The sequence below is a fragment of the Erinaceus europaeus genome, chromosome 5, assembly GCF_950295315.1.
Source record: "Erinaceus europaeus chromosome 5, mEriEur2.1, whole genome shotgun sequence".
Taxonomy (NCBI): Eukaryota; Metazoa; Chordata; class Mammalia; order Eulipotyphla; family Erinaceidae; genus Erinaceus; species Erinaceus europaeus.
The window spans coordinates 34,345,600-34,361,518 of NC_080166.1; the positions used below are offsets into that span (position 1 = coordinate 34,345,600).

Consider the following 15,919-nt stretch of genomic DNA (forward strand, 5'->3'; position numbering starts at 1 on the left):
AAATAGATAAATAAATAAAAAGAAATATATATATCTCCAGACATTCTCTTAGAACATTTTATACACATATTCACAAATCACTAAGAACATGTATAGTCATTTGTCTGGGGGTTGTATGTGGGATAATTACTAAATCATTGATATCAGTTCTATTTCTGACTTGTCCTGAAACATGTGAAGAGAGATTTCATTCCCTTACCCTGGTTTAGTTTTCCAGTTTAATCTGTCCATTGTTGCCATACAGATTACATGTGTTTCTCTTTCAGCCCACTTTCTCTCTTCTCTGCACTATATTACTATATATGTATAGTAATCGTGTGTCCACGGACTTCTTGGACTAGAGGGATTTCACACACAATTCTTATGTACACAGAGCACACATATTTGTGCTCAATACTTGATCCCATGTACCTCTATGCATATAGTCAAATCTGCAGAGAGAGACTGAGTGAATCTTGATGCATATTAATAAGCATTTCCCCCCCAAAAAGGAGTTCTTTAGGCAAGGCATTGCACAAAGAGGACCATTTAGCATCTGTGTAGATGGTTCTTGAAGGAAGAAGACAGGTATATATGAAATTTTGTCCTTCTCTTTCTCCTCCTCCTTCTTTTATTATTTTTTAATTTTCTTTTTTACCAGAGCACTGGCCAGGCTTATGGCAGTGTCAGGGATTGAACCTGGGACCTTCAAACCTCAGGCAAGAAAATCTATTGCATAAATCACTGTGTTGTCTTTCTGCCCCCCAGATGAAGCTCCTAAGTGGTGTAAATCCCATTCCCTCCCTTGAAAACTTTTCTATTTTTTATCTCTCTGGGATAGATCCTGCCACCCAGGATCATTATGGGGTGCAGAAGGTGGAAGGTCTGGTTTCTGTAATTGCTTCTATGCTGAACATGGGCTTTGGCAGGTCGATCCATACTCCCAACCTGTTTCTATCTTTTTCTAGTGGGGCAGGGCTCTGGGGAGGTGGGGTTCCAGGGTATGTTGGTGAGGTCCTCTGTCTGTGGAAATCAGGTTGGTATCATGGTAGCATCTGTAACTTGATGGCTAAAGAAGCATTAAGATATAAAGCAGAACAAATTGCTTAATAGTCAGGAACCTAAAGGCAAGAATATAGTAGGTGAGTTTTAGGTTGCGCATTTTGGAAAAAACCAGTAGGTCTATTTTAGGTATATTCCAAGGGGCCCATGACTACTAATTTTTACCTGAGCATGACAGAGGAAGACCTTTCCTTGGGAATTACTCTCTTCAGAGGTGTGGTGGATTAGGCATAAAGACAGAGTTAGGAGTTTGGCATATTGCACCAAAGTAAAAGACTCTGGGGTGGGTGGGTGGGCAGAATACAGATCCAAGAAGGATGACAGAGGACCTAGTGGGTATTGTATTGTTATATAGAAAATTGAGAAATGTTATGCATGTACAAGCTATTGTATTTACATATTTGTATTGTATTTACATTTATTGTATTTATTGTATTGTTGAATGTAAAACATTAATTCTCCAAAAAAAGAAATAAAAAAGAGAAAGAACTAGGAGAGATGGACATTGGAGTTCAAAGAACTTGCTCTGTACATAGAAGAAAGTAGATTACAGCAGCCAAAAGAGGCTTTCAAGAAATTTGAAAGTAGTGCTGAAGATGGTAAGATAAAGGATCTCAATACTCAAAGGGAGTGAAGTAGGACTTTCACTCAGGACATTTAAGGAAGGAGTCTTAGCACACTGCCCTCATCTTACAGAATTCCTGAATTGGAAACTGCTTTTGAGTAAGATCCCCAGGTAAACTATGCATACATTAAAGTCAGAGCAGCATTAGTTGTAGCTTATATGCTTAAAAGTGAGTTGATGGACTGAGGGGAGGAAACTCATTAAAACTAAAAGAGGTCCAGAAACCAAGATGCTGTGGGGCTGAATGAATGGAGAATGAGGTGGGACACTGAAGTGGCCCAGTATGAATGCAATAATGTGGGTGGAGAGGAAGAATGTGAGTGGACTGCCAAGCTCCTTAATGAATTCATTATGCCTTGGGAGTGAGGGAGGGTCCCTGCCTCACATGATAGTGATCTTTGGCATGGAATTTTTTTTTTTTTTTTGACATCTCAGTTCTTTGGGAATAGTCTCTGATTAGAGTATTCTCCCTTTAATGTTCTGTACCTCAGTTCTTATGAAAATATAGCAGGTTCTTAATTAATTCATGATGAATTGACTTAATGAGTAGTGTACTTAAAGAGATCAAGCCTCATTTTCTGCCTTTGTGTCAACTTACAAATATATTTGTCTAAGCAGTCCCAGAGCTGATTTTAATAATCTGGTATCCAATATTACCTTCTCCCACCTCTTTGCTTTTATTTTTTTCTGATGGTTAATTAAAAATGTGTTTGCTCAGGACAAACTTCCACATTCTTTCTTCCCTCCCCCTTAATGTCATTTTGGAAACCTACATGCGAGGGAGATCACATAACAAAGTCTTTGAAAGAAGAGGCTGATGTATTTGGTGCTTTATCTCTGGTTGTGAGTTCTGTCTTTAAGGAGGTACCTTGCTTGATGAGCCAATGAACACTGACACTGAAGGTGCTGGTTTGGAGTCAGGAGTTTCAGTGTAGCTCTGTCTTTAGTAACAGCAAGACTTTGATTGAATCAGACAACTCCTCTGAATTGTAGTTTCTCATTTATGTAGTAAGCTGCTTGGACTTTATGAGCTCTACATTTCCTTTATTGGAAATTTTGTGATTCTGTAAATTTTTTTTAGGCTGCTAAGAGGTTAAAATAATACATCTCCCTAAGAAAGGTATGCAGGGGTGTCTCCATATTTATTAAGCTCAGTGTCACCTCACCTTTCAAATTAAGAATCTCCATGATTCAAAGTCATGCTACCTTTGCATCTAGGATACACTACACAGCTTTGGCAACTTTTAAAAGAGAAGTGAGTCATCACACATTAGTAGAGTATGTTAACCTTAAACATTAAGCAAAAAGAGAGTGTCTTTTAGTGGCCCAAGAAAGTGAAACAAGTCTCTTATAACATAAACATAATAAAGATGTGTCTCCTCAAAATGTATAATAAGAGGTTGCATGATTCAGCCTGGTGAAAGCAATGAGGTATTTTTTTCTCTTTTTCTTTTCTTTTCCTTTTTTGAAATTTGAAGACTTAACTGAGTTTCCGAACTATAAACCTGAAGGAATACTTTCAGGGTAATTACTAAAGTTTACTATTTTGTCTGGTAGTTAGTAAGCATATGAAAATCATTATTTACATAGTTTCCAAAGGCTATCTTCAAATAGCCTCCAGGACAATATACAGCAGTTCATTGTGACAGATCCCAAATGGGATAAAGAACATGTTGATTATTTGGTGTATTTCCCTGTTCTTCTTGGTTGACATTTGAGATCCACATTTTTTTAAATTGTTAATCTAACAAGACAAAAACAAACAAAAAAAATAGACAAAAGACAAGCAAACAAACAAAAGACAAACCCAGAGTTAGACAGGTTGGCAACTCCAAGGCAGGTCAGAGAGCACCTCCAACAACCCCTTACTTATAGACCAGGAGCCAATGGGAGAGATGAAGCCTCTCTCGTGGGGAGGGTGGTTGCAGGCAAGAGATGGTAACCCAGTGGACTTATGTGGGTGAATTACAACCTGCTTAGTATGTTGAGGAGTTTGGAAGCCATTTTCCTCAGCCCTTAAATCAGAGATCAGAGAGTTGATCTTGTATTCAAGACTAGAATGAGACCAATGTGAACCGTGGAAGAAAGAACAGAATATGGGCATGTCCTCTCTCTAGGTGGAAGTTCTGTTTCTTCTTTACCTTGAAGTTCATTGTCAGCTTTAGTCCTCTCTTTTCTAGACTTGTCATGATCTTTGCACCTTGCATGTACAACTTGGAGAGCTACTCAAGTGTGTGCCAATCTAGGAGATACTAAAGAAAAGCTCGCTGGTATCATTATTCCCTGACAGTAAGGAGAACTACTTGACTTTGCTCAGCCAACATTTCATAAAGCCTGTTTAACAATATTGCTATCTTTGGAAACCTCAGATAACAACTTATGAGTTACATTTGTTCTATGCAGTAGAATTTGGGAAACTTTCAATTAAGAATTGAACAAAATTAATCTGCCGGCACTTCATTGTGGGTGAACAATCAAATTATGCTCAAACTAGGAGTTGGTGTTTTGAATCTCACCACATTTGGAAATCATTTGTATTCAAAGGGAGTTTTGATTTAAGATAAGAAACAGAAGTGGAAAAGGAAAACTCATTCTTATCCAAAGCCTGAATTTTTGCACATCTTTGCCTTGTAATCACATCTGCAGAAGAATCAAGAAATTTAAGGAAGCTGTCTGAAGTTCTCAGGCTTAGCTCATCATTTAGTTGGATCAGATAGAATTTTAAATGCTGCTTCTGTTTTTGTTTGTTTGTTTTTTTGTTTTTGTTTTGTCATTTTATGGGTTTCTCAACTCTAGGCTGATTTTTTTTCTGATAGAAAAAGTGAGACAACAAAGGAGAAGGAGAGGGAGAGAAAGACACTGAAGCTTTAATGACATGGGACCTAGGCTTGAACCTGGTCCTGCACATGGAACAGCAATGTATTACCCAACTGAGTTATTTTGCTGGCCCCTAATTTGGGTCGTTTGGAAAGAATGAGGCCAGAAATTGTGCCTGGTGTATTGTTCCTCCCCACCCCCATCTCTCTCTCATTTTGACCTGGCTCCCAGCTTCCTATCTTAGGTTTGCCTCAGCCCAACAGTGAGCCTTTCATAATGCATAGTATACTTGCTATCTGTATCTGCTCTTCTCTTTGTTGTCTCAGCTTAGATATTTCCACCTTGACATGTGCCTGAAAGAAGACCCCCTGGGGAGATTGTCCAGCCAGTGTCCAGAGCAAGCTGTCATCAGGTTTTAGGCAGGCACTAAGGGGACCTCAAGGCTAAAGACAGATGCTGCTCATTTGCTCATATGAAAGCCGGGGGGTGATTATGCTTGTGCACTTCTCAACCAAGCCTGCAAGGGTGATAGGCACTGAGAACCATTCATATATGTGTATATGGCACCTGATGTGTGTATGGCTGAATTTCCTGCATATGCATTTGGAGAAGTTATTTATTTTTCACACACACACACACACACACACACACACACACACACACACACACACACACACACACACCACTAGGGTTAAACCTGAGGTTGCAGGCATGCAAGTCCTATGCCCTGCCTACTGAGCTATTTATCCCACCTCACTTGCAAATTCAGAGAAAATTTTGAGTTTTCTCATATGTGGTTTATATCTACTAACGCCAACAGTCCTATCCACTTAGTGCTCCTCACCAGCAGGCCCTGGTGCCATCCTAGCTGGTCTCTGCTTATACCAACGATTGCCATGTGTCAGCACTGCTTCTCCAGCGTGACTGCCACAACTACTACTTCTACTACTGTTACTACTACTACCACCACTACCACTATTATTGGTAACTGAGGTCTCCCACATGTACAACTTTTTCTTTCTGGTCCTACATTTTTGTATAGACAGATGACTAAGACAGGGTTCTGGGGGTCAGGGGAGACACTACAGCATCAGAGCTTCTGATGCCATAGTACTAGGTCCTGAGTCATATGCATGGCAAGGCTGCCAACCTACTCAGTGGGTTATCTTCAAGATCCTGCTCCAGTTGTTTATTTGTGTTTTATTCTTTAAATATTTGTTTTATTTATTTTGGATGACAGAGAGGTATTGAGAGAAGAGAGAAAGGGAGGGAGGGAGGAAGAGAGAGAGAGAGAGAGTTGGTATGTTTCTAATTCTACTTCTAAAAACCTTTTCTGTTTCATTTGGTTTAAATCCCCCCTGCTTAACACTGCATTCTATTTACATAACCACTGTATTCTATTTACATAACCACTATTAACAAGCACCACCCTCCCTCCAGGGCATTGGTGGTTCAGTGATAGAATTCTTGCCTGCTCCGCCCCCTCTCCTTGTCATACCCTGATTTTCACCAGTCACTTTTCTCTCCACCCTCTCTGCATCGCATCCTGTTCCTACCCTACTGGGCTAGTATATTTATAAGGACAAGATTGTTTGTAGTTTTTAGTTTTAGCTTAGCTTGGTATAGATTGCGCTGCGTCCTGCATGAATAAAAAGATACTGCGTACAACCCAGCCATGAGTCCCTGGTCGTTTGTTACCCGCCCGTGAAGCCAGCCCAGTGAAAACAACAAGAGAGAGAGAGAACCTATAGTACTGTTTCACTTGAGAAGCTTCCCACCTGCAGGTGGGGGCTGGGGACTTGAATCTTGGTCCTTGTGCACTGTAACTTGTGTGTTTCACTAGGTGCACCACCTCCTGGACTCTTTCCAGTTTTTAAAAAAGATTCCTTACTTATTTTAATGAGAGTCAGAGACAGACACAGAGAGAAGAAAGATATCAAATGTGTTACAATTGGAATGATACAGAGAAGATTAGCATGGTCTCTGTACAAGAGTGATATGCACATTTGTGAAGTGTTCCATATTTAAGAATTAAGAATAATATAAAAATGGGGTGCTTTTAAAAAAAATCTGGAATACCTACTTCTACCTCTCTAAAGGAGATCACAACTAAGAGAATTGGGATGACATGAGGGGAAAGTTAATGCCATCTTGTTCTGGAAAACTTCCCAGGTGGAATGGAAGATGGTGACTCATTTCCATCTTATTTAATTGATATGGTGATTGCTTACTTTGTTTTATTTTTTAATGTGGCACCAGGTGGATTGTGTGCGTATCTGAAACCACTACTGAGTAGCCTCCCCAGCCCAATTATTTCTGGAGAAAGAGAGAGAGAGAGAGAGAGAGAGAGAGAGAGAGAAAGAAATGAAGGGAGGAGAGACATCTAAGTACTGCTCCAATATCTTAGAGCTTCCCTGGTGTTATCATGTGATACTGGGCTCAAGCCCAGAATCTCACACATAACCAAGTGTCCTACCCTTAAAACATTATCTGACTCCAGAATTAAGCATTTAATGAAGATGTAATCACGGGTAGGAAAAACTTTCTGGCTAGAAGTAATACTAAATACCAGAACAGTTTGTTCAGGCATCTATCATTCATGACTTTGAAGTTCAGATGTTCTGACCAGAAGCAGGGGGTAGACCAGATGACCCTGTTCCATCCAGCCTAGAAGTCCCATAGAAAATATGATAATGGGACTTAATATTCTGAAGGTTTTTTTTCCCTTCCCTTATTATTATTTTTTTTTAAATCACACTTCCAGTTTTCAGTGTCTGTAATGTGCTAACGGGCTTTCCTCCCATTATAAAACGCATGTGGAAGTGAGACTGTTCTTCTGGAGAAAAGACAATCTCTAGGGTTTTGCTTTTGGCTTGAGGTCCTATGAGGTAGGTGTTTTGAAACCTCCCCCGCAGCAAGCTGGGGTGCCAGTGAGCCTCAGTAGGGTCAGCAGCTCTCCTGCTAATTTTGGCAGGAGAGGGAGACACCCAGCCACAATCAGAGGAGAGAAGGCAAATTTCGTGATCTATTTGCAAATCAAGATAGATTCTCACCTGCCTGGGGTGTGGGTTGATCTGTTCTCTTACAGCATCAGAGTTTCATGATAAAAGTAAATCGCAGTTCATGTTTCTCTGTCAGGCCATCCTTATTTATGGCCTGGATTATAGAGGAGAGAGAGCTTAGAGGAAATAATAAGGAAAGGACAGGGGCAGATGGGATGGTGTTGAAGCAAAGGATTTGATTTGTTTTTGTGGCCAATGGCAGCATAGAGGGAGTGCCTGGGACAGGATTTTGAGAAAGAATCAGGAGTGGGGGAGGGAAAGAGATGTGAGATCAAAGTGCTGCTTAGTTTAGGTATAAGGTGGTACTGGGGAATGAATCTGTGAGATTTGGGGCCTCAGTTACATCAACTTTTTTTTTTTTTTTTTTTTTTTACTATTTTGATTTTTTTTTTTTTAATTTTTTATTTAAGAAAGGATTAGTGAACAAAAGCATAAGGTAGGAGGGGTACAACTCCACACAATTCCCAACACCCAATCCCCATAACCCACCCCCTCTCATGGTAGCTTTCCCATTCTCTATCCCTCTGGGAGCATGGACCCAGGGTCATTGAGGGTTGCAGAAGGTAGAAGGTCTGGCTTCTGTAATTGCTTCCCCGCTGAATATGGGCGTTGACTGGTCGGTCCATACCCCTAGTCTGCCTCTCTCTTTCCCTAGTAGGGTGTGTCTCTGGGGAAGCTGAGCTCCAGGACACATTGGTGGGGTCTTCAATCCAGGGAAGCCTAGCCAGCATCCTGGTGGCATCTGGAACCTGGTGATTGAAAAGAGAGTTAACATATGAAGCCAAACAATTTGTTGAGCAATCATGGATCCCAAGCTTGGAATAGTGGAGAGGAAGTGTTAGGGAGGTACTCACTGCAAACTCTAGTGTAGTCCTGCTTTCAGGTATATATTTTGCAGTAGTTTATGGATATGTGTGCACATAAGCTCTCTCTCACAGAAACTGGTGTATATCTAGGTTATGGGACTTTGTTAGAAAGTGAACTACCTGAGATGAAATTAGAGTGTACTATAAAAGGAAAGGTCTCACCTGAGTAATGAAGCTGAAGGGTTGTCATTCCACAAGTGAAGTCTCTGGATACATTCTGAGGTGAAGCATGTTGAGGTAGCAATCGTTGCTTTGGTTAGGTTGTGATCGGCAGATGCGATGTTATTTGGTTTGGATTGGGAGGTGCATATGGGAAAGTGGGCCCTATCCAAGGGTTCCAAGACTGGGGGAAGTAAAAAATGCTGCCATTAAAAAAATTTAATTGTATTTATTTATTGGATAGAGAAATCAAGAGGGAAGTGGGTGATAGAGAGGGATAGAAACAGAGAGACACCTGCAACACTGCTTAACCACTTGCAAGCTTGCCCCCTATATGTGGGGACCAAGGGCTAGAACCTGGGTCTTTGTGGATTGTTATGTGCATTCAACCCGGTGCGGCCCCTCAGTCATATAAGCTTTATTCTCATAACAGGATGAGTTATTGCTCCAGCCCTATACTAGAGCTTTGTCAAGACATTTTTCATCTCCAGTCTTCTACTATTGTAGCTGTATTTGTGTTCGTGTGTGTGTGTGTGTGTGTGTGTGTACTTACTTATCAAAGAGAAGATAGATCTTCTGAAATATTGTGACCTGAGGATTGTGACACAGAACTGAAGCCCCCTTAGTCAAACTCATCCACTCATCAGCTTGCATTCTTCCTCAGGCAATGATGACTTTATGGCCTAAATGAAAAGTCCATATTCCTTTGGAAAGTTGAGTTAGCATAGCCAAATCAACTGAAAATTCTCTTCGACTGGTAGATGCTATTTCTACAGCATTCTTCTTTGCCTAAGAAAATAATGACTTGGAGGCTTAAACTTGAAAGCTGAGAGTAGGAGCCAATGTCTACCATTGCTCTTATAGTCCCAGGAACTGTTTCACTCATGCATTTCATCCCTGGAAAAGCTCTATGAAATGAATAGGTATTGAAGCCTCTTTTAGTCAGTGGGAAAATGGAAGATTAGAAAGATTAAGTAATGCGTCATGGCTAAGATTAGATTTGGGTCCAGCAGCTCACTCAGAGCTGTCCTGTGAACTAGTACTCTCTTCCTGCCTCTACCTCTTCCAAAGGGTCAGTGGAATTAACTAGCCTGGGCTGCACCTGTCACATGTAGATAGAAACAAGGGCATGACATTGTAGAAATGAGAATGGCTTGGGGTCCCCAAGTATGACCAAGGAGTCTTACTTGTGCCTTTATGTGTCAGATGGGGTAGCTGGAAAGATAGCTCAGTGGTTGAGTCCATAAATTCAATTTCTGGCACTGCATATGCCAGATTGATGTTCTGGGCCTCACTCTCTCTTGTTAAATAAATAATTACATATATATATATATATATATATATATATATATATATATAAAATAAAGTGGATCAGTAATATATGTAATACCAGTAAGTAGATCATTTCTTCTTAGTACCATTGTTAGGAATTATAAGATTTGCTGGGTCCTTAGAATAATTTTCTAGCTCTATAGACAGTAACAACAGTGAAAGCTATAAGTAACCACAATAAAAGCTGTCAATAAGTGCTGGTTCTGTCAAGCACTGTTTGAGGTCTTACATCTATTAAGTCATTGAATATTAACTAACACCACCCCCATAGAACAGGTACTAATGTTTTCTGGATGGGGAAGTCAAGACCCCGAGTTGTGCAGACATACAATGAGGAAGTGGTAGAGTTGGGTAGTCCAGTCTCTGAACCATCCTTTCCAAGTGCTTCTGTGATGATAATAGGACTCAATGAGTAGTTATGGATCCCGAGTGTAGTCTTCTATGAATGTTGGTGTATTTAAACCAGATGGTGCAGGTCATCATGGTTCTCTTTACATTGGGAGTATTTTCCTAGGATGGAACAGAAAATGATGCTCCTCCCCAGACCTGACAGTGTTCATCCAGTTTTTTTCTGCTGCACTGACCTTCTACTCTTCTGAAATAAGAGTCAAGATTTTTTTTTTTTGTGTGTGTGTGTGTGTTTATGACTTGTGTCTAAATGCAGCCCTCTTATAATCTGATAATCATATACTTTTCCATTAATCACAAATAAAAATAATTTTCCAAATTGTGTTTATAGAAGGAAATAAAGCTGAAAAAAGATTAAATACTTATTCAAGTTCATAGGATCTTGTAAAGTTTCTTGAGTATTAGGATCACCTTACCTGATCCAGGACTAATTGGGATAAACCAGTGGTTTAGGATTGGTTCCATTCCTGCCCTTGGAACAGGGCCAGGGAGTAAGGAGTGACTGGATGGATACAAATCACTCAAAGCACAAAGTGGAGAGAAAAGTAGAGAAGCAATTGCTGATGAAAGAGTAGACACAACAGCTGACAGGAATAGCAGGACTTATTTCTCTCTGATTTCTAGCATCAGCTGTTAAGCAGGGACTCAATAGTTTCTGAATAAGAGTAAGGAATTCCTGGTGTTCTTGCATCAGAGCAATTTCACAGGGGCTGTTGAAGATGGAGAAGACTGAAAGGTGGCTTGAGGTAACGCACAGATATGGGGAAGAAGGAGGGCACAGTGCAAAGACAACTGCAGACAAAGACCTGGAATCCTTAAGCTTCTTCTTCTTCTTCTTCTAGCGTTTGCCCTTCTTCCGTAGCCAGTCAACAGCGTCAGGTTGAGCCTGATGTAAAGTTTCGAGACCTCCTTTGAATCTGGAGAGGTGGCAGTCGTTGACACAGCTACAATAACTTCTGCAGTAATCTTGTCTACTCTCCAAATTCCCTAGCCCAGGGAGGGGTTTTCCTCTTTAAGCCAGGGCCAAAGAAACTATGGCATGATTCTTACTGTCCACCACTGCCACAGCTAATGGACCTCGACTTGGACTTGTTTAACCATTCTGATTTGTTTATATTACTCCTGAACATGAGTCACTTGACATTTGGGCTCACTCAACTGGGATTTCCTTTTCAGGTTAATATGTTTGTTGAAGGATTCCACGATGCCATCCTCCTCTACGTCTTGGCTTTACATGAAGTCCTCAGAGCTGGTTATAGCAAGAAGGATGGAGGGAAGATCATCCAGCAGACTTGGAACAGGACATTTGAAGGTGAGAATTCAGTCTGTAAGGCAACAGTTTTTTGTAGCCCATTGAGTTGCTTCGTTCCTTGTTCTGTTTTTCTCTCAATCTGGGGGACCTCAGATTTTTCTCAATGTAAAATGAAGATAAAAAAGTAAAGGTTAATGTGCAGCCCACGGTTGTTAAATGAGATAAAGTATGTGAGTGTGCTTTGAAAAAATTCCACTGAACTAAGTGTTGCTTTGTCTCCTTCTGATTGTGAGGTAACAACTCTATGCTTCTCAAAATGAGATATTCAGCAAGCCTTCTGCACACAGATGGTCAATTTGTGAAGAGTTCTGTGTTCAGTTTGGAAATACAAACTCCTCTGTTTGAACCTGGATGGTTTGTGTTGGGTGAAATAGCTCATTTGGATAGTGTGCTGCTTTGATATGTGCGTGACTCATGTTCGAGCCTAGCCCCCATGGCACTGAAGGAAGCTTCTGTGTTGTGATCTCTTTCATTCTTTTCCTCTGCTTTTCTCTCTCTGTGTCTCCATCTAAACAAGAAAAAGAAACATGAATGATTTGCTACCAAAGGCAGATCCATTGAGCTTTCTGCTTTCTTTTGTCTCAAAAATGGAGGAGATTAGCTATTGTTTTCTTAACAACTGAGAGGTAAAGAGCATTAAAACTGTGTCCTATAATCTCATCACTCAAGCAACTTTTGTTGACATTTACAATTGCACAGGAATGAGGCTGCCCTTAGCTAGGAAATTCAAACAGTACAAAAATGTACAAAATGAAAAGTGAACATTTTTCTTCCCTCCCTGTTTCCCTCATCCTATTGCAGTTACTATTAACTGTTTCCTGTGAGTCTGGCTAAAAATATTTGGTGCCTTCTGCCAGCACATATGCATATGTATACCTTATCTAAAAAATGTTGCAAAAGATGTTAGACTATGAAGGCTTAATTCTTTAGATTAACCTTTTATTTTATTTTATCTTTCATTTATTTATTTTTTCAGATTGACTTTTAAACATGTCCCTGAGTCAGGTGAGAATTTTCCATATGAATAACCAGCATATTTTTAAAATGCTAGTTCTAAATTGTTTTCTACCATACAGACATGCAAGATGTTTCTTTACTCAGTCTCCTTTTAATAGACCAGTTTTTTTTTTTTTTGCTATTATAGAAAGTAGTATCTTCTACATTTTGAAGAATTTGTGAGTACATCTAAGTAGCGAGCATTCCTAGTCATGAAATCTATGTATTCCAAAATGTGTTGTTGCTTTTTGAGGTGCACCAGCTATTGGCATTTATCTTCCAGAAAGATTTACTTGTCTCTAATATTATCAAGAGTTTAGAAGAGGGCTGGCTTCCTCCCACCTCACCAACACCCAAAGGAAATGAACATGAAACTCAACCTGGGGAATGATCTTGCTGGAACCTGTGAATATCAACATTACATTCACTCATCCATTCACTCATCAAATACCCATTTAGCACCTACTATGAACCAGCCATTGTTCAAAGTGCTAAGGATTCAGTGGCAAATTAAAGACATTCCATGCAATTAGAGTGCTAAGTGTTTTGGACTGTCCAGGAGGCCCACATGGCCCATACAGAGGACATGAAAGCAAGAGTGTGTGTGTATGTGATGGGAGAGAGGTCAGAGGGATAATGGGGACTTGGAAGCTGCACTGAGTACTTTCAGCTCTGCTATGAGACAGAGAACAGTCAGAGGTTTTTTTTTTTTTTTTTTTTTTTTTTGAGGGATAAGATCTATCTTAAGTCTCTAATAGAGGTCATCCTGGAGGCAGAATGGCAAATAAACTATAGTTCTGATGACCACTATTTGAGCTCCATCGACAGAGAGAAAGCATGTCTCGGTCAGTTAAACCTGTTTCTTGTTCCTAACGAGTAACCTCAGTCCATTGGGCTTCTCTTTCATCACCAGTACTGAGGAGCTTGAACTAGTTGAAGATTCTCAAGGAGTCTTTCTAGTTCTGCATCATGCTAGCTTTTTATTCAAGTCCTAAAGTACACTGTGGTTATACTTACACTTATTTATAATTGAGCTAATGAAATTGTTAAAAGACAGGAACACATAGTGCCAAGTCTAGATTTGGGGCACTTTCTTGCTTTTTCTGTTGAGACTCTTTCTCGTTCCACAGTTTGAAAGTGCCCTTAGTGACTGAAAAGTCTAATTCAATATGGAGGGGCTCAAGTTCCAGCTTGAGTTGTTTAAGTACTGGCTGTGATGATAACTGGTGACTTCCATGTCAACTTGATGGTCTTAGTGAAAGCCCTGCCTTATTCAAAACTAGAATGGCATTGCTTTAACTTTATTACTTCAGTTATTTATTTTCTTGAGAGAGAAATAGCCAGATAGATATATACAGAATAGATCAGAGCGCTGCTCAGTTCTGGCAAATGCTGGTACTGGGTTTGAACCTGGACTCTTTTGGGCCGCAGGCATGCAAGTCCTGGACTCACTCTAAAGTTGAACTACCTCCTTGGTCCATGTTTAAGATATGAACAGCTGAGTCTCTAGGTCTGTTTTGCTTAACCTTGCTTAGTCTAATTCAGGTACAAGCTGGAACCAAATAGGATAATTCTGGGGCACATTAGGACAGAGTCAAGGTTCCCAGAAGTTGAGTCGAAAATGCTGAGAAACCAGCATGTGAGGACACAACCTTGGTAGGTTGCCCACATCCCATTCATAGCTATTTCTCCCTACCTGGTGTGGTCATTTGTTCTCAGTCTTTTAAGGGGGTTGCTAGGAGGAGGACAGGTTCCCACGTTGGCTAGGATTCAGTTTTGTGTTGAGTCAAGACTTGGACTAAAATTTCCCCTGGGTAGTCTGGATGCTTCCATTCTATGGTCAGGTCAGCACAAGCATGATGCAAGAAGTCCACAAACAATTATCACTATAGTTCCATCTGAAATTAGAATCTCATTTGTCCAATTATAGAGGCAATTGAAACCAAGGAAATTTTTGGGCTAGCATTGTTTGGAGAGCCCATTTTATTTGCTTAATGATCTAGTCCTCCAAAGACCTTGAAGCAATCTGTATGAAAGAAAAAATAACTTACTTTTTCTAAAATTAAAACAATTTTAATTACAATGGTCGCTGCAAGTGACCATGAAGTTGTCACCAGAAAACTACTCTGGATGCTATTTCACAAATTTGGATTTTATTACCGTGAAACCGATGCCCAACTCACAAGTCCTTCAATAGATGGGCTGGGGAGAAACTGAATTTCTTGTCTGTGTGAGATGAGAGTTATGGGTAAATAGGATTGCAGCTCAGACCTTGAGCTTCGCTACAGACCAGTAGAAATGGGGTTGGAAAGTCTCATTACTCAGGTACAGGAAAATTCTGCTGCCAACCTGATAATCACACCTTATATACAATACTCTCAGGTGAGGGCTCACTTGCTAATCGTCCACCCCAAGGTTTCTCACCCCACTTCTCAGTAGGATTGTAATAGCTGAAAGTGTAATGAGGTCTTGAATTACTAGGGTCACCTTGTCTTATAAAATACTTTGCGAAGCACTTAACAGAATGTACCATCACAAACACCTCTGTACAGAATAACAAATGACTTTGTACAACCAATATGTTTGTATGCAAATATACTTTAAAAAGCTGATATTTATCACTTACAGTTTTTAATGGGCTATCAAAATAAGCAAAGATGAACTAGGTATATCCTTTATGACCAGTCTATATTAAGAAGATAAATAAATAAATAAATAAATAAATGGGGAAAAAATCAAGCTGAGTGGTTAGCTCCATTCCTGCAAAGCAGACCAGAGTCTGGAAAAATCAGTAGGCCTTCAAACCACAACTCAAAGGGCAGTCAACCCAAACGCTTGCTCTCTCCAAACCACAGTAGAGGATGGAACTTTCCCTTGGGAGCTTTCCCCCCCAAACATTCAATTTACTTCTGGAGAGAATCAAATCAATAAAAACACCAATTATGAGTTCTGCTGAAGTCTCCAACTGTTCAAAAGAAAACCAGTTAACTAGAATGTGGCTAATGTACATTTTCTGACTTCATTAATAGAAATTACAGTCAGACAGATTTGATGCCAAGTAATGATACACATTAGTTTTGCTGATTAGCTGTTTTTTTTGGTTTTTTTTTTTTTTTTTTTGGTCACTGGGGCTTCACAGCTCAGATTTTTTTTTTTTCTTGCCAGCCATTGATGAACTGTTTTAAGCCACCATTGCCCAACCATGCATTCAGGGTCCTCATTTCTCTGCCCATCCTGTGCTAGTTCTACTTCTCACCACTCCTATCTGTATACGTGACTATCTCTTCAGAAATGTCATAGC

At 40.0% G+C, this 15,919-nt stretch overlaps 1 protein-coding gene and 1 pseudogene across 3 annotated transcripts in view; both read left to right on the plus strand.

The window, feature by feature from the left end:
- NPR3 (natriuretic peptide receptor 3) overlaps positions 1-15,919 on the plus strand; it is a 106,604-nt gene that overhangs the window by 63,452 nt on the left and 27,233 nt on the right. For all 3 annotated transcript variants that reach the window (XR_009549941.1, XM_007530502.3, XM_007530503.3), the window contains exon 4: positions 11,487-11,622. Coding sequence is in view for 2 of the 3 variants with exons in the window: in XM_007530502.3 (XP_007530564.1) it covers positions 11,487-11,622 (136 nt within the window). In the remaining variant the exon portion in view is untranslated. The remainder of the gene's footprint in view (positions 1-11,486; positions 11,623-15,919) is intronic.
- Positions 6,414-6,511, plus strand: LOC132538814 (U6 spliceosomal RNA; annotated as a pseudogene).